We start from the raw sequence: 27,614 nt of genomic DNA on the forward strand, positions 1-27,614 counted from the left end.
CAACTTTTTTTGAAAGAGCATGTTCAACTTAATCGGTCTTCTCTTTACGACGCCTTGATGTCAGAATGCTTCTCAGAACCACCACCTAATCCACATTATGTTCCGGATCCAAGGCACGAAGTGGGACACCCTGGTGTGCACGTTAGGATGGCCTGCCTTGCTGCAGCCTTCGGAGAAAGAGATGACGCCCACTTGGAAATACTTGCGGTGACGCTTCCGCCAGATGGTGACTGGACCACCGGAATCACCCTGAATTGGTTGATAGTTTCAAGAGAGAAGCACGTATGACAAAAACATTCCCGCAGAACTTATATACGATGACTGATCAAGTAATGCCAAACCGCTTTCACAGTTCGCATGTTTTGTTCAACTGTCATAACAGTGGATTGAGCAGATAATGAAGGTGCGTCCGTTCTGCTTTGTCGCTTTTGCAGCCAAACACACTGGGCTCCTCTGCAGGCCTTTCAATTCTCAACGCGTTAGTCGCACATGCGCCGGATAGCATCCGGATAGCACTAAGACGGCCGTGCTCTTTCGCTATACGGTCGCTCGCGTTCTGAACTGTTGGCCTGGCGCCGATGATATGTAGTCGCTTACCTTGGGTTCGCTTTCTCAAAGGGATACATTTCTTTTCCTAATTTTTTTTGCGTAGTCATGGTATCATGGCCACATAAACATACCAAATTAGAGTAGGTGTAGACAAATAAACGCTACTGCGCTTACAATTGCGTGGTTAAATTGTGCTCTTTATTGCAGTGTAAAAAACTTGAGAGTCAAGCGCTTTGTAACCGTAAGGTTTAGGAAGTTTCTATATTTAACATTCTTCATTGAACGGCAGCGAATTTAATGAAGTGTAGATGAACAACAAGATACACACATACACGAGCGTTGTTCAGCAAGTATTTGAACGAGAGATGTCGCTAGTGCGAATGTTTTGACCAGTGAACTTGCCTTCATCAAACCATGAAGGAAAAAAAAGATCCAATGATAGAAATTTTGGCTATAGCCTGAGAAACCTCTTGTTCGACTACTCCTCAGTACTTCCAAGTTTGCATGATTCCCTGATCCCTTATCTTGTTGAACTTTCTGTCTGTGATTGGTATCAAGAAATATCTCTTTCGGGCGAACTATGTACAACTAAATGACAGGATTTGAATGGTCGCATAATTTGTATTTGTTGTACGCGGCAAATGGATATAAGCTAATAAGTAGCGTCATACAGCATTGCCCCATTTAAAATTTTCTACGAATGAAAGAAAGCTTCTAGAATTCTAATTCTAATTACTTAACCTTATCATATCTATTCCTTTACATCTAGACGAAACAAGGTAAGCAATAAGGTTTGTTGTTCCAGTAGTTGCTGCACTACCTCACCGAGTGAGTGGAAGCGACCATGAAAATTCTTGCAGGAAACGAAAGGCATATAATTTATTCAACGTTTTGGAAGTCCTTGCGTACCAGAGAACACTTGACGTTAGGCTGTCATGTGGTGCTTACAGACCCCTAGAAATATGATGAAATGTGGCGAGGTGCACAATTTCTTTGATTGTTGGAAAATATTAAAGTGCGAAAGCTTGATCATGAGTCCCTGTAAGCTACCAGAAGCCTGGCGAGCTGATGCTAGCATTGCGAGCAGCACCTTAGCCAAAGACTTATTATAGTGAGAAAAATGTTCCTCGTATCATTTTTCGGAATAGCGTGTAGCGCTTGCAGAGTTTGGGGTGTCACTGGTTGCAGGGATGACTGGAGAGAAATAATGTGTTTGCTGACATAGGACCCGTTGACTCACATATGTTCAGACATAGATTTGGAGCAAAACACGCTGTTCATTGTGGGGGTCCTTGGAATGTACTATTATTATTGCCGAAAGCTTCACACGCCTAGCTGTAATACTACGAGCGAAAATTTTGGCTGAGGCCTTAAGCACGACGGGTTTCGCACAACATAGCTAGCCGAGGTTAAACGTCTAATCCGCATTGAGAAACAGTTTTCTAGCAGTTATGATGTCTACAAAACGTTTTATCGAAACAAAAAGTCCAACGATTACGATACTCCACAATGCGAAATTTGTGCGTAGCTTTATGCGTGTTTTTATTTCGGGATATATTGAGGCAAAATATACCGAAATCACCGCAGTGGGCCAGTGCCGTCACTGCCTTCGCAGAAGGAGATGCACTATGGAAGCTCTGGCATGATGAGTGTCATCGGAGCCAGCTGTGGAAGAAGACGATGACGAAGGCGCGAGCAGTGGCACGTGCGCGTTAGCGCGGTCACGCCGACGCCGACGCCGATGCTAAACTGAGGAACGGGCGCCAAAGCACTGCGCTTTCAAAACTAATTTCGATAAAGCATTCAGCCATCACTATTTATTGCTGGCCACTGTGGTTTCGAAGGGGGCGTTACTTGAAAGCTTTAAACTGTAGAATTCGTGCTGGACTCGGACATGAATGCATGAGTACCGCCACATGTTGAGCTTGAGGCTTCTCAGTTTTTCGCCACTTTCAACTCTAAACAAGAGACGCACACAATCAAATCATGTGGTGCACGATACAGACATGCTCTCATTGCGAGCTACATCTGTGAAGAGGGCAGAATGATTAAAGCGATAGGTAGATATAATATTACTAGTTTTTAAGAAAGAAACCACATATCACTTCAACTTTTGTTCGTGATTGTGGTTCAACTTGCTTGAGCATCTGAATCCAAACACATAAATTTTACTACGGTATTAATCCCTTTTTTTTTGGCAGCCTTTTCTTCTGCTCGGATCTCCTTTTTTTGTTCTGGTATATTGATTTCGCGGGCTTCTCTACCCTATTGCTGATAATCTAATGTTCATAACACTTTACTTATTTATGAATACTGCGACCTTGAACACACGACCATTCCAGGTGGGTATACATATTTTTACAGTCACATATTGACACAGAAATGAAATACATTCAGGCAAAGGCTTCAACAACACATATACATAGCAGAAACTTGTTCACCAATGTCATCACGCGCGACCGTAACAGAACGTTAACTTCAATACAGGATTTACAAGCACCGTAGATGGCTCAACCACGCACACACAACATAAAATCACTAATTGTTGAACTTGCACCTCAAACAATAACAATAAATTCTGAGTTACTACGCTGTCAGCAAGGTTGCTCCAGTCGGCTATGGTTCCAGGAAAACAGGAATATTTGAGACTGGTAATCCTTGCTAATAACGGCTTTACTGACAGAGCATGTCCCACGCGTGTAGCAAAACCACTGGAATAACTTATTATTTGTGAAGTGGCAATATTGTAGTGGCCATTCACCAACTCTGAAAATGATTTCAAGCGACAAATACGATTCCTATGAGTAACTGGCGGTAAACCGCTTCTTCTTAGAAGGTTGGTTATGGATGCACGTGCTTAGGAACTATGGATAAATCTCACTGGTTTTTGTTGAACCTTATCGAAATTTAAGTGTTAGTTGTTGTGAAGGGGTTCAGCTTATAACAGCATAGTTTAAGACTGGTCGTAAACTAGCTTTAAAAGCAAGTAAGCGAGTTTCAGGGGCAGAATACCGCAATGACCGCCTTAAAAAGAACAGTTTACGAAGAGCTATTGCGGAGACGGTATTGTCACGTGGTGGTGACGTTGGAGAAAGAACACAGTAGCAATACTGTGAACAAGAAAACTAACTTTTATTGGGCGAACCTGTGCCCACAAAACAGGCTACACTTATAGCGCAACGATAGCGGCGAACACGCTCGGCGATCGTCGAAAATCTGCTCAGCGGGTCAAGCGCGTCGGCTTTTATACAGCAGTCATCGAATGTTCCAGACTAATCGTTGGGACCCGCATGCCTTCCACAAAGTTCTACAACATTCGAGTCACGCGATGAAATCAGATAACACAAGGTTCGGCGACAACAGACAGCGGATAGAAGCATCGATAACTTTCCAGAAACGTCGGATACATGCAGGCGCGTCCCGCGCTGTGCGATTGCATTTGTTAAGCGGCGAAACGTGGTCACCCGATAAAGATAAGTACACGTGTCAATACCCCCCTCTTAAAAAGCATCGACCCGATGCTGCAAACAAACGAAGGTAATAAACAAAAGCACTCGTAGCAAAGAAAAGAACAAAATGACGAAGTTCGTCAGCGTCCGTAAAAGGGTTTAAGGCGCACCACGTGGACCACTTCAGATCGTGCGCGGCGCCGCTGTGAATGCGAAATGCCGTCTGGCACGACCTCATAGTCCAGAGCGCCAATACGTCGGATGACCTTGTAGGGTCCGAAATAGCGTCGGAGTAGTTTCTCACTGAGTCCTCGTCGGCGTATCGGGGTCCAAACCCAAACACGGTCGCCGGGCTGGTACTCAACAAAGCGTCGTCGGAGGTTGTAGTGTCGGCTGTCGGTCCTCTGTTGGTTCTTGATCCGTAGGCGGGCGAGCTGTCGGGCTTCTTCGGCTCGCTGGAGATAGCTAGCGACGTCAACATTCTCTTCGTCAGTGACGTGGGGCAGCATGGCGTCGAGCGTCGTCGTCGGGTTCCTGCCGTAAACCAGCTTAAACGGCGTGATCTGTGTTGTTTCTTGCACCGCCGTGTTGTAAGCGAATGTTACGTACGGCAGGACGGCATCCCAGGTCTTGTGTTCGACGTCGACGTACATCGCTAGCATGTCGGCGAGGGTCTTATTCAGCCGCTCCGTAAGACCATTCGTCTGCGGGTGGTAGGCCGTGGTTCTCCTGTGCCTTGTCTGACTGTATTTCAGAATGGCTTGGGTGAGCTCCGCTGTAAAGGCCGTTCCTCTGTCGGTGATGAGGACTTCTGGGGCGCCATGTCGAAGCAGGATGTTTTCGACAAAGAATTTCGCCACTTCGGCTGCGCTACCTTTCGGCAGTGCTTTAGTTTCAGCGAAGCGGGTGAGGTAGTCTGTCGCCACGACGATCCACTTATTTCCGGTTGTTGACGTCGGAAAGGGTCCCAGCAAGTCCATCCCGATCTGCTGGAATGGTCGGCAAGGAGGCTCGATTGGCTGTAGTAATCCGGCTGGCCTTGTCGGCGGTGTCTTGCGTCGCTGACAGTCTCGGCATGTTCTGACATAACGGGCGACGTCGGCGGTCAGGCGCGGCCAATAATACTTTTCTTGTATCCTCGATAGTGTCCGGGAAAAACCGAGGTGTCCAGCGGTCGGATCGTCATGTAGGGCGTGCAATACTTCTGGACGAAGTCCTGACGGGACAACAAGAAGGTAGTTGGCGCGGACTGGTGAAAAGTTCTTCTTCACGAGGAGATTGTTTTGAAGCGTGAAGGAAGATAATCCGCGCTTAAATGCCCTGGGGACAACGTCGGTGTGCCCTTCCAAATATTCCACCAGGCCTTTTAGCTCCGGGTCTGCCCGTTGCTGTTCAGCGAAGTCTTGCGCGCTTATCATGCCAAGGAAGGCGTCATCTTCGTCATCTTGTGGCGGCGGGTCAATGGGGGCGCGTGATAGGCAATCCGCATCGGAGTGTTTTCGTCCTGACTTGTAGGTTACAGTGATGTCGTATTCTTGTAGTCTGAGGCTCCACCGTGCCAGTCGTCCTGAAGGATCCTTTATACTCGCTAGCCAACACAACGCGTGATGGTCACTGACGACTTTGAATGGCCTGCCATAAAGATAAGGGCGAAATTTAGCTGTAGCCCAAACGATGGCGAGGCATTCCTTTTCGGTTGTAGAATAGTTGCCTTCCGCTTTTGACAGCGACCGGCTAGCGTAAGCTATCACCTGTTCGACTCCGTTTCTCCTCTGGACTAGAACGGCACCGAGGCCTAGGCTACTGGCGTCAGTATGGATTTCTGTATCGGCGTACTCGTCGAAGTGCGCAAGTACCGGCGGCGACTGCATGCGTCGTTTGAGTTCTTCAAATGCGTCGGCCTGCGGCGCTTCCCACTTGAACTCAACATCACATTTAGTTAGACGTGTCAACGGCTCGGCGATGCGTGAAAAGTCCTTGACAAAGCGCCTGTAGTAGGCACACATGCCAAGGAATCTACGCACTGCCTTCTTGTCGGTGGGCTGCGGGAACTTTGCGATGGCAGCTGTTTTCTGGGGGTCGGGGCGTACTCCGGATTTACTGATGACGTGGCCTAGGAACAGAAGCTCGTCGTAAGCGAAGCGGCATTTTTCTGGCTTCAGAGTGAGCCCTGATGACTTGATGGCCTCTAGTACTGTGGCAAGCCGCCTAAGGTGATCGTCGAAATTTCCGGCGAATACAACGACGTCATCCAAGTAAACGAGACAGGTCTGCCATTTCAATCCCGCTAAAACCGTGTCCATCACGCGCTGGAACGTTGCAGGCGCCGAGCACAGTCCAAATGGCATAACCTTGAACTCGTAGAGGCCGTCTGGGGTGATGAAGGCGGTCTTTTCGCGATCTCTTTCGTCGACTTCTATTTGCCAATAGCCAGACTTGAGGTCCATCGAGGAGAAGTACTTAGCGTTGCAGAGCCGATCCAATGCGTCGTCTATCCGTGGAAGGGGGTATACGTCCTTCTTCGTGATCTTGTTCAGACGACGATAATCGACGCAGAAACGTAGGGTTCCGTCCTTTTTCTTCACCAGGACAACAGGGGATGCCCATGGGCTTTTCGACGGCTGGATGATTTCGTCGCGCAGCATTTCGTCGACTTGTTCTCTTATAGCTTCGCGTTCTCGCGGCGAAACTCGGTAAGGGCTTTGGCGGAGTGGTCGAGCGTACTCCTCGGTGATTATGCGATGCTTGGCGACTGGTGTTTGTCGAATCCTCGATGTCGTCGAAAAGCAGCTTTTGTATCGTCGGAGCAGACTTCTGAGCTGCTGTTGCTTAATCACTGGGAGACTTGGATTAATGTCGTAGTCTGGTTCGGGAACCATGGTCGTCGGGGTAGATGCGGTGGAATCCGAGAGGACAAACGCATTACTTGTTTCCAGAATTTCCTCGATGTACGCGATCGTCGTGCCTTTGTTGAGGTGCTTGAACTCCTGGCTGAAGTTTGTCAGCAACACTTCAGTTTTCCCTCCATGCAGTCGAGCGATCCCTCTTGCGACGCAAATTTCACGGTCTAGCAGTAGACGTTGGTCGCCTTCGATGACGCCTTCTACGTCAGCGGGTATTTCGGTGCCGACCGAAATAACAATGCTGGAGCGGGGCGGGATGCTCACTTGGTCTTCGAGCACATTCAAGGCGTGGTGACTACGAGGGCTCTCCGGCGGTATCGCTTTATCTTCCGACAGCGTTATTGACTTCGACTTCAGGTTGATGATTGCGCCGTGTTGGTCCAGGAAGTCCATACCGAGAATGACGTCTCGTGAACACTGTTGGAGGATAACGAAGGTGACAGGGTAAGTCCGGTCGTGAATGGTAATTCTTGCCGTGCACATTCCTGTCGGCGTAATCAGGTGTCCTCCAGCGGTACGAATTTGAGGGCCTTCCCATGCAGTCTTAACCTTCTTCATCTGGACGGCGATGTGTCCACTCATGACTGAGTAATCGGCGCCTGTGTCGATTAAGGCGGTGACTGCGTGGCCGTCTAGAAGCACGTCGAGGTCGGTGGTTCTTTGTCTTGCGTTGCAGTTGGGTCTTGGCGTCGGATCACGGCTGCGTCGTGTTGAATTGAAGCTAGTACGTCGCGTCGTGAAGTCGTCTTTCGTCGGTGCAGTCTTGGCTTCCTGACTTCCTCGGGACGGCGGCGCGTCGTCATTATGTCGTCGAGATGGTTTCTTCGGCGCTTTCGTCGGCGGCGGAGGATCTTCGTCAGTTCGACGAACAGCAACCGCACCTCCATCGGTTGCTGCTTTTAGTTTTCCGGATATGGGCTCGCTGACCGGCCCCGGGCTGGGCCACTGTATGGTCGGCGCTGCGGCGACAGGTAGCGGCCTGGTGATGGCGAACGCGACGGTCGTCGAGAGCTCCATTGAGTAGCGGCGAGGTAGTCAGCGATATCGCGAGGGCGTTCACCTTGCTGCGGGCGCGGAGCGTTGACGGCGAAACCTCGCAGTCCCATTTCCCGGTATGGACATCGTCGGTAGACGTGACCCGCTTCCCCGCAGTGGTAGCAGAGCGGGCGGTGGTCAGGAGCGCGCCAAACGTCGGTCTTCCTCGGGTAGCTCCGCTGGGCGACGGGTGGGCGCGCTGTCGGCGGCGGCGGCGCTGGTCGACGGAATTGCGGCGTTACAGGGCCCTGGCGCGGTCGCTGAGGAGGGCCTTGACGGCGTACGACGGCGGCGTAGGTCATCGCTTGCGGCTGAGGCTGCGGTGGTTCTGGTTGCATCTCAGGAACTCCAAGCGATCGGTGCACCTCTTCTTTTACGATGTCGGCGATCGAAGCCACTTGAGGCTGCGACGAAGGCAAGACCTTGCGCAGTTCTTCGCGCACAATGGCCCTGATGGTCTCGCGCAGATCGTCCGTGGCCAGTGATTGAATTCCTGCGTAGGGGGTAGAGCTTGTACGGCGGTTGAATTGCCGGTTCCGCATTTCGAGTGTCTTCTCGATATTCGTCGCCTCACGAAGAAACTCTTCGACGGTCTTCGGTGGGCTTCTTACCATCCCGGCGAAAAGTTCCTCCTTCACACCACGCATGAGTAGGCGAACTTTCTTTTCCTCGGCCATATCCGGGTCGGCGTGGCGGAACAGACGGGTCATTTCTTCCGTAAAGATGGCAACGTTCTCGTTTGGTAGCTGCACTCGGGCGTCCAGCATAGCTTCGGCCCTTTCCTTGCGCACGACACTTGTAAAGGTGCACAGGAAGCCGCTACGGAACAGGTCCCACGTAGTCAAGGTCGACTCCCTGTTCTCAAACCACGTTCTGGCGGCGTCTTCTAAGGCGAAGTAGACATGCCGCAGCTTGTCGTCGGAGTCCCAGTTGTTGAATGTCGCGATTCGCTCGTAGGTCTCCAGCCAAGATTCCGGGTCTTCAGTCGCTGCTCCATGGAAGGTCGGTGGGTCCCGGGGTTGTTGTAGGATAACGGGGGACGCTGGGGCAGCCATTGAGGTTGTCTTGACCACGATCTTCTTTGTCGCCTCAGGTAGAAGTCCGTGCTCTGGGGGCAGGCCTTGCAGTCTGCGGCTAGCACGCTGGTCTTGGGCGGTGTCGGTTTTGTCCTCGGGCTTCGGGCTTGGATCGCGGCTTTGCGGGGGCGTTCGGTACATGAACGCACAAGCACCTCCACCAGATGTCACGTGGTGGTGACGTTGGAGAAAGAACACAGTAGCAATACTGTGAACAAGAAAACTAACTTTTATTGGGCGAACCTGTGCCCACAAAACAGGCTACACTTATAGCGCAACGATAGCGGCGAACACGCTCGGCGATCGTCGAAAATCTGCTCAGCGGGTCAAGCGCGTCGGCTTTTATACAGCAGTCATCGAATGTTCCAGACTAATCGTTGGGACCCGCATGCCTTCCACAAAGTTCTACAACATTCGAGTCACGCGATGAAATCAGATAACACAAGGTTCGGCGACAACAGACAGCGGATAGAAGCATCGATAACTTTCCAGAAACGTCGGATACATGCAGGCGCGTCCCGCGCTGTGCGATTGCATTTGTTAAGCGGCGAAACGTGGTCACCCGATAAAGATAAGTACACGTGTCAGTATCAATATGTTTACTCCAAGAAAGGCTGTCATAAATCCAGAGGCCAAGATACTTGTAGCATGTCGTTAGGAAAGTGCATGATTAGTAATACTACACTGGTAACGGAGAGGGTTCTTTTTAAGTGTTATTCTCATATATACTTTTTTATCAAGATGTATTACCATTTGCCACATCTGACAGCTACTTTCTACCTTTCGAAGGCCGTTATTAAGCCTAATTTGATCCTCAATAGAATCTTTTTTTTCATAAAGGACACAGTCATCAGCATATAACTTAACACGGACAGAAAAACTACGACAACAACATTCGTAAAAATAAGAAATAAAGGCCGTCCAAGAACAGATTCCTAGGGGACTACGGGCCCGACCAGGATGTTGTGGGAGATGGGCATTATTAAAAGAAACAAAGTGAGACCGGTTTGACATGTAAGCCTCGATCCAGGCTATTAGCTTCCTAATGTAAGAAAGGCTTCAACTAAATAGGTGTTTCAAAGCTTGTCGTTAGTTTACGCGCTTAAATGCCAGCGTGTAAAAGTATTCGTGGAGATTTGAGAAAATTTATGCTTGCCTGACAGACGCCTTCTCCATTCGTTTCCGTGCATATCACTGAGGCGTCAGTAAATACATCCTGCTGCTCCCAGGAGTCGAAGCTGGTTGTGCAATTTCTAAAGGGCAAGATATTTGTCCTGATGTAGTGAAGTCGGTCAGTACCCTTGACATCTTCTGTAAGGAAAACGCATTTTAAGCTTCATAATTTGGTTGGACCGATAAGTTAGATTTCTTTGTACTATGTCGCTTTTGCGTACAAAATGGTTTGGTCCAACCGCACGCCATATGGCAAAACCATGTACAATTTTTAATGTTTGCGGAGCTAACGTCATAGTGACGACGAAGCGATGCGTTACACCCGAGGACATTGTGTTATTCTTAGTGCGGCTCCATTTTCGGCAAGGTAGCGTTTCAGGTTTCATTTCTGTTACTTAGAAAAGCACTCAAAACATTGTACCGAATCATGCCGCGAGACGTCATAAAGGGTTCCTCTACAGCAACGCTCCCAGGTTAATGCATATTGCACTGCCATACAGATAATATTCGAAAGGAGAAAACAACTTTGATCCCACAGTACAACGCATACCAAAAGTCGGTCACGTGACGCAAAAGACTTGAGAACAAATTTTCGTTATGTATGTCTTTTAGGCCTAACAGTGTCAACAATGCCTCACGAACCAGCCCTCTGACTTCTGATGACCTGTTGTAAAGTTTCTTCACTCTGTTACCTGCTATTACTGATAACACACATACGGACAAGTTTGCTTTACCTAATTTAAATTAACTCTCCTTTCAGTACTAGTCCTAACTACGGTAACACAATTGCTAATCCTGACAGTGCTTCCGGCCATGTGATGCTCATTTCATTCGTGAAACATTGCGTCGTTTTGTTGACGCCAAGTAGACGGGTTTCGAAAATGAAGACAGTGGCTGTGTTTTTCTTTGGGGGGGGGGGGGGGTGCGATGAGATGTCTGCATTAAGATATATGTGCATATGCAAGTAAGTACCAGAACACTACCTGTACAGCGAGGAGGAGGCTACACGCCCTCGCGATTTCAAAAAGAGGCTTCGGCCTGGGGAAGGCATGCGCTTAGCTACGACATGGAGTAATAGAATATTTCAAGTTGCGAGCACTAAATCGCAGACTATTTACTGCTAAGCGTTTGCTTCAACAGGGACAGCGTAGCAGTGAAGCATAGCTCTTTTAGGACGTGGATTGGCTGCGTAGTGCAGTTGCATTTAACCTCTGCCACTGCTTCGGCAGAAGTTCAGTCACTTTGTTCAGAGATGCTGGTAGCGCCTGCCCAAAGCTGCCCTTAAAGACGACCACATTCCTTTGAAGCCCAACAGGGTTTCCGAATACTGCGGAGCCTCAGATGGCATCTGAAGTACGACGCCCATATGCACCATGCATCAAAATACGAGCACAACATAATTCATAATTGATCATAAATTATTCGGTGCTGCAATTGTGTTAGTTCGCATTCCACCGTTTTGAGGGGAGTAATACAACTCTGTGATTGGGTCATTTTAGTTTCTGCCTTGTTTTCAGCGTCAATACATACTATCTCTGGTCTTCCCCCATCCAGCCGCAAATGCTTTCTTGTGGGCCAGTTGCAATCGTGTCACTGGTAAGCAGATTGGTTTGACGAATTCGTCAAATTGTAGTGGTTTTGTCAACTGTAAGTAAAAAAAATGAGTTCCATTTGAATAACTTGCTTTGTGGAGGCAACGAGCTGAGTTTGCTAGTACGACCAACGAGCTAAAGAACGCGTTTCAATAGTAATTATTTGAGTATAATTTTAGTGGGCTGCAAGCAATGCTTTAACAGATATCAGTAAAACTGTATGCTTGCATTTGGCTGTTCATTTGGCTCTAAAGTTGTATATGGCAGTTGCTTTCGGCATTTCACTTGGTACCTGGCTACGAAGATGAATCTATGCAGAGCTAACTGCACGTGAGAAAAGCCCGCTTTTGAGCTATCGTCTTTTGAAAGCACGTCCTAGATACGTCTTGAAAGTACAGCAAAGATCTTCCGCAATGAAATATCTGATTCTTCGTGCCCGGATAGCTCGGTGACCGAAGTTTTCTACCTGCAGACCGATACAGGAAAGCGAGATTTCTTTTCGCCGATTGTTTCAAATTAAGGAGCGCATTCTTACCTTTACAAGTCCGATATCGTTCGTGACAGTAGCCATACTGAACCTAGGATGTGGTATAATATCTTTTACCGAAGCAAGTGGGCCTTGCTCCAAGTAAGTACTGTTGTATCTCACAACAATGGACACGGGGTGTCGGTGCCTTAAAAAGAAGAAAGCATGCTGAGTGAAAGTGCACAAGACAAGCATGCGTTCACCGACTATGACACACAATTGAACGTTAGTATGTTGCATAATATGATATGCAAGGTGACTAAACTGACTGCGTAAGTTAGTTTCATAGCTGTAGCTTATATGTACAACAAGTGATTTCATACAGCGATGTGTGGGGCTCTTTTGCCTAGAATAAAGGTACCTCGTTGCAGAAAAGTGATGGTTTGAAAGGTTTTTCCCTAAGGTGAAAGTCCTGCCTCATTTTTCAGATCATCAATTGTCAAGGTTTTTCCTGGCGCATAAAGGAAGACGAGCAAGCTGCCGAATTAAAACCATAGCGACTTTAGAAAAAAAAAAAAAAAAAACGGGCATCTGTCATGTATTTGACGCCACACTTCGGTAATATGCATAGTTATTTAGCGAATTGGAAGTTCAATGAAAATAGTTCGGAAGATAATATTGGATGGTTTTATAACCGAGGTGCTTGTAAAGCATGAAGCTTTTTTTCTGACTCTGTTTATAGCCATCTCCAGATTTCGAATGCGCACTATCTGTAAAAATTGGCGCAATATGTGTAATGTACAAGTTCTCGCCATACTTTCTCCCTGTATTGCAGAACACCCATGCTTGCGCTACCCGAGTTCCAGCGATAAAGTACAAAGCATGCACCTTTATTCCTTTAAGCAACAAAAGCAAAAGAAAATATTTGGATGGGAAATTTAGACACAAAGTATCGCTTTAGCATTCTGTGCGTGGCGGAAAATTATTTGAAGCAATTACGTACGCTCGAGAAAAGAAAATAAGTATTTGTACCACGGGGACGTTTTTTTAGAAACTTACCCAAAATTTATGCAGTGCGCTGCAGTTAGTATGAACCTGCTGGACAGTATACTACCACCACATGCCATCTGCTTGATTGAACGCGGCTTCAACTGATACCTTGCGACTAGATGTACCTGCACAAAAAAACAGCACCCTCTACATAGCAATTGGTAGATATTTCTGCAAAATATCTTCACGTATTGATTTGGTAAATCTGAACATACACACGTGCTTCAGCAAGATGCAAACGAACTGCTGCCAGAGTATATGGTTGGAGCAGTGATATCATGCTAACTCTATCTAAAGTTAATAATTTATGTCAAACCATGAAAAATAAAGGCTCCATCATCACATCACATCAATATTCTTGTACTTTGGAGATCGTGATATTTTATTCCTTCATCCCATTATGATCGCAATAACTAAATAAACGTTGTTAAAGTCAGCATTGGACGCTAATAAACAACTTCTTAATTTTAAAGGAGCTAAATAGGAGTACTTGGTTCCTTCAAATGAAATGAGTTTATTATTACTTCGTATATTAATTGCAACATATAAGATATACAAACGAGGGTCCCAAAGTACTAGGCTGCAATGGGACCCTCGTTGAAGATTACAGTTAAATAACCCAAGAATTGGCAGCAGTGCAAAAATACAATATATATCAAGTAAGAAATAATAGTAAGCATAACGGAATAGAAAACATAAAAGCGCATGGAAGCAAAAAATGAAGAAATTGAGGAATAAATACTGTATGTAAGAATACAAGTTTAGTACAACTCAATAAGCAAGAACATCACAAATTTTACAAATATTCTTTTAATAAATTCGTTAATGAGATAAAAGAAACTTTCGATTTTAGAGACTTACATAAATCATTCCATAATGTGATCGCGCAGGAGGATATTGATTTGCCGTAATGCCGTAATGCCAAATTACCGCAAATAACTGAAACCTCACGGAAGGGTGGAGGCTCACGGGCTTCCCGTTCCAACGAGGGTGCGGCCGTCGACCCCTGCCGACCACTAAACCAAGAGCGGGTGGGGAGGGCTCCCTCAGGGCTCAATAAAGTTATTTGCTCCTCCTCCTTAGGTAGCCAAAAATTATTGTTAGCAGCTAATCTGCTACAGTTGGTATTTACTAAAAGCTCAAAATTAATGAAATTGATAGAAAGTTCATTTGTTATTTGTTTATGCAACAAAAGAATTGATTAAACCGAAGCACGTTATTAATAGTTAAGATGCTGTTGCCACGAAGAAGACCACAGGCGCTGCCATCCCGAGGACAGTGAAAAGTAATCCGAATACCTCGATTTTTTTTAAGTGGTGAAGGGATGAAAAATGATACTGATAAGCATGGCCTCATGATCATCATCATCATGATCATTATCATCATCATACGCCTGTAGCCGTATTACGACCACATGATTCTATGTTCACCAGGAGTCGCCAGGATGGCTTCTTTTCCTATGGGCGGCGATTGTAGTGAAGAGAAATGCCCGGCGCTGCAGCCACACCACCAGTCGTCCGGGAAGCACGAGCTCGACATTGCCTGAGCTGCTCTGGTTGAGACACGCTGCCTGCTGCTCTTTAGTACTGTATTTTGTACTGTACTGTATTGTGGTTATGTTGTCCCTGCAAACTACTTAATCTCGTCCGCCCACCTAACTTTCTGCCGCCCGCTGCTACGCTTCCTTTCCATTGGAATCCAATCCGTAACCCTTAATGACCATCGGTTATCTTCCCTCCTCATTACATGCCCTGCCCATACCCATTTCTTTTTCTTGATTTCAACTAAGATGTCATTAACTCGCATTTGCTTCCTCACCCAATCTGCTCTTTTCTTATCCCTTAACGTTACACCTATCATTCTTCTTTCCATAGTTCGTTGCGTCGTCCTGAATTAAAGTAGAACCCTTTTCGTAAGCCTCCAGGTTTCTGCCCCGTACGTGAGTACTGGTAAGACACAGCTGTTATACACTATTCTCTTGGGGGATAATGGCAACCTGCTGTTCATGATCTGAGAATACCTGCCAAGCGCACCCCAGCCCATTCTTATTCTTCTGATTATTTCAGTCTCATGATCAGGATCCGTGTCCACTACCTGCCCTAAGTAGACGTATTCCCTTACCACTTCCAGTGCTTCGCTACCTATCGTAAACTGCTGTTCTCTTCCGAGAGTGTTAAACATTACTTTAGTTTTCTGCAGATTAATTTTTGGACCTACGCTTCTGCTTTGCGTCTCCAGGTCAGTGAGCATGCATTGCAATTCGGCCCCTGAGTTGCTGAGCAAGGCAATATCATCAGCGAATCGCAAGTTGCTAAGGTGTTCTCCATTAACATTTATCCACAAATTCTTCCCAATTCAGGTCTCTGAATAGCTCCTATAAACATGTTTCCCCATGATACGATGCCATAACAGATATGAGTCAGATAAAGAAGGGTCCGATGAGAAAAATATGAGCGTGCAATAGCAATGCACGAATCCCCAATGGTGCCATATTTCTAATATGAGCAATGTGGTTAACGAACTAAAGGTTGCTGTCGAGGTGAACGCGAAGGAAAGATACACTATCACGGACACAAATGAAATGCGAGTCACTTGTGAGGCCTGGCAATGAGGGTAACTTACGTTGAGGTGACTTAGAAACCTGAAATTTGGATTTATTTGTAGTAATAAGTAAATAATTTTCGTGGCACCACTTTCACACGCTACAAAGAACAATATTTAATTTGGCAGTGACAGCGTTAATACATGTATCAGCAAAGGAATTAGTCGTACCGCTGGCACATAAAACACATTGAGACATGTTTATACTGTCAGGAAGATCATTGGTGTTAAGTAAAAAAAAAAAGCAATGCACCAAGTAATGAGCCTTGAGGCACCCGTTGGGTAAATGGTTTACTAGCGGAAAAAAAGCGCGAAACGTATACTGTGTGCTTTCTGTAGAGTACGTAACTTTTAAGAACTTGAGGGCTGGACCTGAAATACCGTATGCTTCGAATTCGACACACAAGACGAGATGATTAATGGTGTCAAATGCTTTTGTAAAGTCCCCCCAAATAACGAAAAACCGAGGCAACTACGCATCCTTAATCAATAAAGCGTTTCATATTGTCAGTTAGGAAAAGCAGTGCAACGCTAGTGGAACTTCCAGCTCGAAAACCAAATCTTCATAGCTTCAGTAAATTAAATTTTTGCAGGTATTTGTGAAGCCGAATTATAAAGAATTTACCAATAACTTTACTGAGGGGAGAGAGAATACAGGTGCGACAGTAGTATGAAACTGAGTCTATTGCCCTTTAGCTAGTTTTAGAGAATTCGGCAAAATGCCCTCTTTGAGCACAACATTTTTAATTACAGAAAGTGGTTCACAATGACATCGAGTACAAGTTTTAAGTGCCGGATGAAATTTTATTTATACCGGGCCCGGTCTCTAAGATTTTTGGTTGCTGTCGACGCATCAACAGGGGTCACGGGAAGAATATTTGCCTGAATATTTTGAAAAAGGAGTCACTAAAAGCGTCAGCAGCACTGGCAGGGCTACCATGTGTAATGTCATTATATATTACTTTCTTTGAAGATAAAACCTGTGGTGATCGATTTAAGAAATTGTTTAAGGGCTGCCATTGTCTCTTATAACTGTTTGAGACATGAGATAATTGATTTTTGTAATATTTTTTCTTAGCATTTTCTAGCAGACATGAAAGAGTCTCGGAATATATCTTATAGCGCGAAGCTAAAGCAGTGTTAAATGGTTGCCTTTTAGTTAAAAGGCAACCAGTGCGCAGGCTTCGTGCGTTAAAATGAGCCAGGGAACAACTATTATCACTTAACATGTGCTTCGCCTCTTGAGGAGATAGCAGGGGCGTAATCAAAGGCAGAGGTTATCTTTCTTCCTCCTACTTTTATGCTATCCCTGCGATAACCACGGATTCTGGGGATATTTGTATCTCTTTTTACATTTTATTGTTGTTGAGCACTGGTCCACGGCTTTGAGAAAAAGAAGAAAAAAACTTGCCGAATGCCTGATCTGCATCACATAACGATGTAACGCTAGGCCAATCAGTTGTAGTTATGGTATTAAAGAATGATTCCTGGTCGAATACGGAAATGACACGAGTAAGTGTTCTGAAGGGCTTAACCACGTTGAATGCAAGAAATATGGGATAATGATAAGCGGTGTTCACGTCAATTACTCAAGCATAGGGAGAAGGGGAGAAATTACAAAGCGCATCATTCAGCAATGAGCCACCGCCAGAAAGAGGACATCTAGTAGGAGATGAGATGAGACACTGAAGAGCATAGCCACTGAAAGTCAGAATATTCTGGGGACAGGGAGTCTTCAATATTCAGCAAGTTAATGTTGATGTCTCCAACTAAGCGAACACCTTTGCTTTCAGATGGTAACTTATGGGAAGTGGTGTCCAGGCCTGAAATGAAATCCATCACGTTCTAGAAGGGAGAGCGGTAAATGCACCCCAGAATAACATTGCCATTATTATAAAAAAAATAATTATCTAAATCAATCTATGCCGATTCACAATGTATGACGTCTAAAGAAAGATCTTGTCGGTGGGTGTAGGGTCTGGAGCAATAAAGATTGCTGAGCCACCATAACTACCTGACGAATGGTGGCAGTAGGCAGCTTCATAGGATCATAGGCCGAAAAAGTTCTCGTCGTACGTGCAGAGCCAAGTTTCAGACACGCAAACGATTGAGAAGGAACGAACATGTGAACTTATAAAGTTATTGATATGATCTGAATTCTTGCGCAGGCTTCGTGCGTTAAAATGAGCCGGGGAACGAATATTATCACTTAACATGTGCTTCGCCTCTTCAGGGGATAGCAGGGGCGTAAACAAAGGATGGAAGCGAAGACAGCGTTGGGACATAAATGTACAAAGGGCCCAGTGGCTAAGATGCATAGGTCACTTTCTTTGACAATACAATATACCCTGCTATCCCTAGATTTGCAGGCCTTGACACTGTAATTGTCTGTCAACAGAAATTGCCATTGATGAGTCTTTAAGTGCAAGGGCCTTATCAAACAATCTTTTGTTCTCGGGATACAGGTGATCATTTACATAAGAAAAGAGAAAGAAAAGGATACACAAAAAGGCAGGGAGGTTAACCAGAATCAGTTCCGGTTAACTACCCTGTACGGGGGAAAGAGTTAAAGGGGATAAAAAGAGAACGATAGTGGAAGGGGAAATAGAGAGAAAGGGAGCCGAGCACGAACAAACCGCATACTCTTTAGAGCGGTAAGAGGCTGCATTCCTAAAGTTTATCGTAAAGCCCCGTTGACGGCAGGAACTTTAATAACGCGGGTAAGGCCTTAAGCAGGGATGTTTTTTGGGAGAACTGACCTAAAGCTTTCAGTTCTGATAGTAGACGACTGTCGAACTGGTGCAGTACTCTGCACAGCACTTATCTCTGAGCACTAATCGCGGGTAGACACAGATAATATGTGTGAGCGTCTCATCGCTGTTGCCTGTGTCGCACGTGGGGCTGCTGGCCATTCCAATGATGAAAGCATACGAGTTCGTAAATGCGACGCCTAGCCACAGACGGTATACCGTGGTCTGTTCACGTAGGGGTAACCAATATGGTAGATGCATCGCATGTCCGGGGACAACGAACGCATGGCAAAAGCGTTCGAGACCCACAGGGGCAAAGTACATTCACGGGACATAAATGGCAGCCCAGCCGCAGCGTCTGTTCACGAGAGCGGAATCGAGACACGTTGAGCACTTTCATGGGCAGATTGGGCGTCTTCGTCGGCGTGGTCATTCCCGCTGATGTTGCAATGTCATGGAAACCATTGAAAGATAATGTTGTGTCCCTTGTCACGGCTGCAATTATCTATCTGTCAAGTTCCTGAGGCCGGTTGTTCAGTGGGTCAAAGGCGCATTGGGCTTTGTATGCACTGAAGGACTGCCTTGGAGTCACTAAAGACTGTCCATTGTTGTAGCGGTTCTTGATTAATGAAATCAAGTGCAGCACGGAGTGCCGCAAGTTCAGCGCCCCTCGATGTGGTCACACATGATGTTTTTAATCTGATTTCTTCGGTTTTTTCCGGATTCACATATATTGCCCTATCACAGCTACCGGAGGAGCCAACATCAGAAATGCCCGGATGGGCCTTGCGCGCTCTACGGACAAAGTCGTTTTTCTTGTGCCGGCAACAAAACCTCGGCACAATGCTCTTTTCATCTGATTTAGTTGAGATGCGGTGGATACCAACAAAGTCGCTGGTCGTGACAGGGCATTGAGTAGCTTCACCTATCCGCTTCGCAATGGCCGCACAGTCTTCTTGAGTGACTGGTATGACCTTAATTTCAACATTATTAAGGCGCTAAAGTTCCGCAACTCTTCTGATTAGCGCCGCATTGTGCGCAAACAGTTCCTTCTTAGTGTCAATTCAGGCGATTTCAACTTGATAGAGAGACATTGAAAAGGAAACGAATTTCTTTTTCTTGTAAATAGATTTATTGCTGTTTTGTTGGAATTCACTACTGATCTCCGAACACCACGAAGAAGTTGTGTGGAATTGCGTAACATGTTCTAAAGAGAAGGGGGTTATGATAGAGGGTCGAATTGCCGGGGTATACAACACAGAGTAAGAAATAATAGAGTTAGTAGAAGTGTGCAAAGGGCCTCCACTCCCGCCAAGTTAGGACAGTCGTGGTCGTTTCGTCATGAGTACTGGTGCAAATTAGTATAGTGTTAAGCATTTTATGAAGAAAGACACATCACTCAGAATACTATAGTTTCCGTATAAACTGCCAGTCATATCAGCACCAACATCTCGCGTGCTACTGGGACCCATATATATATATATATATATATATATATATATATATATATATATATATATATATATATATATATATAGATACACACACATATATATATATATATATATATATATATATATAGATACACACACATATATATATATATATATATATATATATATATATATATATACGCTTGGACGTGGCATAGTCTATTTAGATTTTACGTGCGAATTCAGGTTGTAGGAAAGAGAACGGTCTTACTATCCATGGCATACGAGAACGCGCAATTGTCTTGCCATCGACGATTCTGCCAAGGACTCTTGCGACACCACAGCCTGCATACATGAAACAATTGAAGCAAGTTGCGCAAGCTGTTCACACTCCTCTAGTATCGCTTGATACAGTATTGAAACAATTGTGAAGCAATGTTTCCTTGAGAATGCTAGTGCGCGTACTAAATTATTGTACATTTGAATGATATACAAAAGCACGCACGAGAGATTGGCATGAACAGGAGGGTCTAACATGGACAAAGTTTTGAATGTAGCGTAAAACGACATTATCTTCGATAAAAATACGCATTGAAAAAAAAAGAAAAAAAAAACAATTATCGCGTGTGCGATTTGCCGCGTTGAAGCGGACCAATTGGGGAGAAGACAACGCGAGCATCAGGCTAGAAATGTCGCTGTAGATGCTTCAGCCTAAGCCCTGAATTACTTTCACTGAAAAAATTCTCACTAGTCTCACTGCGTTGTTAGCGTTACTGCTTTGCGTGTGTTGAGATGTGATAATTAAAATGATGGTGCACACTGAAGGACATTCAATTGCCTGCAATATCGCGTCTAAATGCTTTTGAATTTCCTTGAAAAACATGACACGAAAAGCTCCACAGTGCGTTTTGGTATATGTATTCGCTAAAAAGTAAAAAAAAAGGGCTCACCTGGTGGATTGATGCTGTCTAAGAGCACCTGTAGGAAAAAAAATTACAAGTGACCTTTTGTATAATATGTGAACTGCGCGGCAAGTTTTGAGGAGTATTGGTTGCCCGTCAATAGTAGGTTCCATAAAAAAATGCTTGTTTGTCGAACTCGCATAGAGTAAAAAATAAATGACCAAGACAGCAATTTTATAACAATACAGGTAAATAGGCTGACGGCTAGCAGCGTGTTTCATTCTATCGTCTTAATAGCTGCATGTGGTCAAGTGAATTACAATGCTTTACTGCTTTGTGGAAGCAGTATTCAGATTTCACGCGGTGTTGAATGGTAATTTCACTTATCAGCAGATCATTGTAGGACTTTTGTGCGTAAAATTAACATTTTATGATTGCACTTGTATATGACTGCTCAACGAATTTTGAGCATTCATAGTTTACGTACTAGTAGAAGCAACAGCTTCGCGGCCATGCTGGTTTGCGAGGAATATTGTGTGCTATTCAGACTGATCTGTGTTTTCAAGGAGCCCTTCACGGTATCGGATACTTGTTTTCGCAACAAAACCTTGAACATGTCTTGAAGCTCGTACACGTGATTGATCGTACGAGAATTATTTATGTAATATGGCCGAATGATGAAGCGCATCTTGCAGTCGAGATTCAATGTTTCAGCACTATCTACTTAGGAAATGATTTCAAACCAGAACAATTTCTAAACACGAAAGCTTTCTTGGTGAATTAGCCCATATTTAATTGCTGTATGGTGCACACATGTCTGTAACCTTCTGTGTAGGCTTATCCCGGAAATATTGCAGTCTAAACATATGCATGTGCTGCTAGAGCTACTGGGTTAAAACCACTATGGTCATTTACGGATAGATAATACAAGTTAAATATATAGTTATATTTGTCGATAATATATTTTCAGCACATCAGCATTGATTTTTTTATGCTTTCTCCTAGCCTCATCTTGTTTAAATGGTTTTTACCCACTCGATTTCTTGGCTGTTGGGAGATGATTATTACAACAAGCCCTTTGTCCTTTGTGTGTATAAGGGCTGCTACTAACAGCTTTACAGCAGACTAGAGCGTTGCAGTAAGAACGACTCAATCTACTCTCCGTGACGATGCACAAAAGGCGACCAAGTGTGCATGTGCTCACTTAAGGTTTTTCACGGACATCTAACGTCTTCAATTCTCAGGCCCTACGCTGGCTGCGAATGTGGCGTTAATTTCGGACGTTCAGGAAAAATTCGGCACGATCCCCAAATAACTGTTGCTAATAGAGGTTTTTCGAAATTTCAGCCTTTCTCGGATAAAAGTCTCGGGATTTTCCTGCTGAAAGAACTGTCAAAGTTTTTCACTGTCGAACATGTAGCACTATCGGAGGGCATTGGATCATCGAACGCTCTCAAATGCAAGGATGTGCCGTTAACCTCAGCGGACGTTGAGCATTCCGTTTTCTGTAGGAACGAACGGTCAGTTAAAAAACCTGCAAGGAACCTAAAAATCTGGAAATGGAGTTTCTTTTGCATTGCTCTTACAATCGTTCCTGTGGTGTCTATAATAGAGTCACACTAGTTTTGAGATGTATATTGTAACCTAAGGAACTTGCATTATTTCATAAAAGGGCTTCTTGATGGGCTAGTTGGTAGCTGTTCATTATAAAATATAATGACGCCAAATAAACGGACACACATAAGGGAAGAGAACGGGACAGGGCGCCACTCGCAACAGTTTTATTCACAGAACGCAGGCACATATATACCGTCAGTCAACAAATGGGTGCAAAGTAAACTTTCGTTCACGCATCTAATCAAACATTCATGACACACAACGCTCAACAAACATCATCTCGGCTTTATTTAATGATATCGAAGTTTCGCTAACGCACAAGCTGCCTTTCTTGCCTATGTGAGAAGCTTCAACCAGTTACCTTGCTCTATTATCATTACTTCGGGCAAGAATCCGCACATCAGAAAAACGTGGTTCACAAGACCATGAGGGACAGGTGCCGATGTGCTTAGGCAAATTTGGGCGCTCTTTCATTTCATTTGCTTAACATTTCTTTCATGCTCCCTGACACGCTCATTAACACAGCGCCCGGTCTGACCTATATAGGTACGACCGCATGAAAGGGGGATCTCGTAGACAACCCCTTCGGTACACTTAATGAAAGGACACCCGTGTTTGGTTCCACAGCCTTTCTCAGTTCTTTTTTCTTTTCTTTTGGCGATTTCGGAGCAAAGGCTTCTGAGCTTTCTTGGGACTAAAAACACTAGCGGGACGCCATGTATGCTCGCTACCTTCTTCAGATTGTGGGCCACCTTGTGCATATACGGCACAACCACCGGTCTCACCTCTTGCCGAGGGGAGTCTGCTCCAGCTCTCATCGCCTTTCTCTTCATTTCTTTAGGAGGCTTTCGGCTACTCCTGTTAGGAGCGCACCAGGGAACCCAGCTGAAGCCAGCCTAGACAATTGATTGTCGAAACTCAATGCCAGCTTTTGAACACGCGACTTCCTGAGCGTGGACTCAAGGCAGAGTGACGCAATTCCTGCCTTCACTAATTTCGAATTCGCTAAGTCAAATGGCAGAAGCTCTTTCTTTGCACGTGGAGAATAGCAAGAACAAACATGATCCTTACCGAACTCAATGCTAAGATCTAAAAACTGTAAAACATTTCCTTGCGGCAGTCCATGTGTAAAATCGAAGCCTTTTCCATGTCTAAAAACGGATCAACCATTAGCCACAACTTCTGTGGACTTTTGGCTCCCGTTCTTAGTTGAAATAATTTAAAAAAACATCTACATACCTAAACACTTTAGAAACCTTGTTAGCTGGTAAAACATGGTGCAATACTTGATCCATTTGTGAAAGAAAAATGTTACATAACACAGGGGTGACACAGGATCTTATGCATATACCAGCTTTCTGCAGAAAAAACCGCTGGTCAAACATTATAAAGGTAGATTCCAGGTAAAACTTTTAAGGGGTTAAAAAGTCATCAATGGACACACCGGCAGAGTTCTGAAAAGAAATAGGATCATTCCTTTCAATACACTGCCTAACCGAAAGGAACAGAGCATCATGGGGAACAGAATAAAATAAATCAGCAATATCCACAGAAAAGGCAAAGCCCACACTGCCTTCAGTTCTTAGGAATTCACATACTTCATCCAATCTTTTCGTTAAAAACGAATCTTGTACATCTAGTTTAGGCAAATTTTTTAACAGGTAAGAGCTAAGTTGCTTCTGCCATGCCCCTTTTTCCGTCAGTATTGTTCTGAAAGGCAGGTCTTGCTTGTGCGTTTTTACTGAGAAGAACACCTTCAGCGCATTACTTTCGCTTTTGTTAATTTCTTTCGCAAGACTGGCCAACCCCAGCCGCTCACACATTGCCACAGCGGTGGCTTTGACTTTTGTCGATTTTACTGGAATAGGTGAAACATTCTTTTTAATCGCCTGAGCTGCCCTTATCGAGAAGTTATCATCAGACATGACTACAAACCCGCCTTCCTTATCCTTATCCTTGCTTATCGGCTTGAAGAAGCCGATAAGGAAGGAACGAAACATGGAACCAAACATGGGCGACCTTTCACGAAGTGTGCCGAAGGGGTTGTCTACGAGATCCCCCTTTCGTGCGGTCGTTCCTATATAGGTCAGACCGGGCGCTGTGTTAATAAGCATATCAGGGAGCATGAAAGCAATGTTGAGCAAATGAAAGAGGGCCCAAATTTGCCTAAGCACATCGGGACCTGTCCCTCACGCTCTTGTGAACCACGTTTTTCTGATGTCCGGATTCTTGCCCGAAGTAATGATACTAGAGCAAGAGAACTAGTTGAAGCTTATCACATTGGCAAGAAAGGCAGCTTGTGCGTTAGCGAAACTTAGATATCATCATATAAGGCCGAGATGAGGTTTCTTGAGCGTTGTGTGTCATGAATGTTTGATTATATGCGTGAATGAAAGTTCGCTCTGTGCGCATGTGTTGACTGACGGTGTATATGTGCCTGTGTTCTGTGAATAAAACAGTTGCGAGTGGCACCCTGTCCCGTTCTCTTCTCTTGTGTGTGTCCATTTGGTGTCTTTATATTTTATAACGATTACATTATTTCGTTTTGCTGAGAAAACATATGGCATTTGACAAATCAGTCATTTAATGGTTAGCGTTCTTCAAGAAAAAATAATTTTATGTTATACTTAGTGCAAGTTATAGGCACACAAAGCACCAATTTTAAGTGCTAAACATTCGGTCTTAACTAACACTGGATATGTACTATAAGAGCATATATCTTATGACCACGATAATAAGGATGATGGTAATGGTGGTAGCAGGGGTAGTTGTGATGATAATGAAGATAGCGATGACATTACTGATAACCGCTAAAAAAAATTTGGGAGCCTTTAGTTGACATCAGTCAAAGGTTACCGCTCTAGAGCGGCTCTCGCAATAAGTTATACGGTTTATACCGCCCATTTTCACCCCCAACCTGCCCAGGAAAGGTTTGGTTTTCATTGACGGGAATTAGAGGCTGAGTCACCTTCCCTTTTTTTTAATAACGAATCCATTCATTTTCAAGGTTTCCCGTTTATTGACATTGACAAACACAATGCCGCACTGCGCATGGCCTAGCATATACGAAGAATATAAAGTGACACTAAATTTTGGAGGAATCGGGCCCTGGTTTATTTATCGTAAAGTGGGTGAGGTTTAATTAATTTTGAACAGTTATTGGCAGCAGTCTGCTTTAGAATTTTGTTCATGCGCGGAATATATCAGAATTAATGCACGGACTCTCGAGAAGACCCTGTTTCAGGTACTGGTTTCAGGTACAAGCGCGTCACTTGTTTTGCTGCACTTTCCCCCTACGAAGTACAAAGCAGTTACATAAGGTGACCTTTCTTCTGACTACACTCTTGGTTTTAATAAGTTAAATTCGCTTGCTCTGACGGTGGTCTTGGACTGACGACATTGCCCACAAATGTCACGCCACCATGCATGCAGAAATTGTCAGCGAAATCATGCTCCACAGTGTTCGACTGTATATTTTCTTTCACATACCGTGCGGAGAAAATGGTGCCTGCAGTTCTGCTGTATGATATTTTCCTCTTGTATGATATCAATTGTATTTGCTTTACACAAAATACAACAAAGCCTCTCAAGAATTGTGGCGCGTATATAAAGAAGATAAGTTGCAGCTGAAAGTTCCACAAGAGTTTCCTGAGTAATCGCTTTGCACATAAACGTTGGTAATATGAAAACAATGGCTGCTGAAGTAAATGTAAGTTTAGTTGACTAAGGAAGTGATGGTGAGATTTGAAAAACGCAAAGAAGTACTGATATAGCGCGCAGTGTGACTTTAGAGAGTCTCATGAACTGTGACTTAAAGGTTCATTTGGTTGCAGCAATGTCGCATTATACAGACGCTTTTCGCGTGTTTCGTTATCAGGTAATTTGCATACATTTTTCATATTTACTCAGAAAATATTCATGCAGCATAATGCCCACGGGCAAGGCGTCATACTGTTGAGTTTCCAAATTACCGCTGTGTGATTACCCTTTTGTTTACGGATATGTTTCTATAATACTTAAGCTTAGCCTAATTAGGTTGTTAAAGATGACGGAACAATATATCCGTGATGTATTTTGTAGGCAGATTTCGTTCGGTTTATCATTTCCTTTTAAACGCGCAGAATATTGCTTTCAACTTTTTTTTCATTAAGATGTACTTTCTGGCCCTCTTATTGATCTCTACGAATTTTATTAAACATCGTTAATATTTCGTCAAATATATTTTTGGAAACACAACCTACGTAGCAATATGTGCACGCTTGTTTTTCAGCATTCTTTGAGTGGTTTTTGCTTTGTTTTCACAGAAGGTTAATCGTGCATATTGCAAGGACATTTTAGTCTTGAATGCAAGTTCCTGTGCCATCGTAACAATGAGAAAAAAATCCGTAAATGCATTTTACTTCCAGAGTATGCGGTGAGAAACTAGCTTACCTTTGCTGATAGAAGGCTTGACAGAATCACTAGAGTCAATATAGACAACATGATTATTTTGATAAAACAAAGTTGTTCATTCTACGCTCATCCTGAGCTTGTCTGCGAATAACCGACGATCGCATCTAGCATCCTACATGGAAAATTGTTCGACGAGCTTGAGGCAAATAATCATAAAATGTTACACCACATTGCTACGGTCATGTTTTCGTGACAGGATGCAGGCGGCTATGAAGAGCGACACGAATGAAAAGGTATTCTGGCATATCGAGCGAAGGGAACCTTGAGATCTGCATTTTTTCAACAAATACACGTCGCCGATGTTGTATATTTATATGGCCATAAATTTTCGCCTACTTATGCACAGGACTTAGCCGAAAACTTATTCAATCGACGTTGATAGACCGGCGCATCATTCAGAGTAAGAGTGGAATTCAGGAACAGCGATGGGCAATGGTTTTAAAAAAAAAAGGATGGTTGCAAAAAATAAAATAACTAAAGCAAACGAGGATTAGATAAGCCTTAATGCAATTTATAGACATTTCTTCAATATTGCGCGAGACATGTGCTTGAGCTTCACAGGTGGC

General features: G+C 44.5%; 1 protein-coding gene across 1 annotated transcript; it reads right to left on the reverse strand.

Moving 5' to 3' along the window:
* Positions 1-4: 4 nt before the first annotated feature.
* On the reverse strand, positions 5-27,260 carry LOC129388277 (chymotrypsin-1-like). Its single transcript, XM_055078420.2, has 8 exons — positions 27,028-27,260; positions 21,028-21,055; positions 20,349-20,422; positions 13,303-13,418; positions 12,313-12,451; positions 11,716-11,830; positions 10,169-10,323; positions 5-249 (listed from the first exon to the last, which is right to left on the reverse strand). Exons 1-8 carry the CDS (start codon positions 27,076-27,078, stop codon positions 73-75), a joined length of 855 nt encoding a protein of 284 aa, XP_054934395.2. The 5' UTR covers positions 27,079-27,260; the 3' UTR covers positions 5-72.
* Positions 27,261-27,614: the final 354 nt, after the last annotated feature.

This window comes from Dermacentor andersoni, chromosome 10 (genome assembly GCF_023375885.2).
Source record: "Dermacentor andersoni chromosome 10, qqDerAnde1_hic_scaffold, whole genome shotgun sequence".
NCBI classification, from domain to species: domain Eukaryota; kingdom Metazoa; phylum Arthropoda; class Arachnida; order Ixodida; family Ixodidae; genus Dermacentor; species Dermacentor andersoni.

Excerpts from the sequence above, each read along its gene's own strand:
- LOC129388277 (XM_055078420.2), bottom strand. The coding sequence starts at position 27,078 with ATGTTGTCTATATTGACTCTAGTGATTCTGTCAAGCCTTCTATCAGCA. Across the intron at positions 20,423-21,027 it reads AGACAGCATCAATCCACCAG|GCTGTGGTGTCGCAAGAGTC; the intron begins GTGAGCCCTTTT and ends TCATGTATGCAG. Across the intron at positions 250-10,168 it reads ATGGAGAAGGCGTCTGTCAG|GGTGATTCCGGTGGTCCAGT; the intron begins GCAAGCATAAAT and ends CAACCAATTCAG.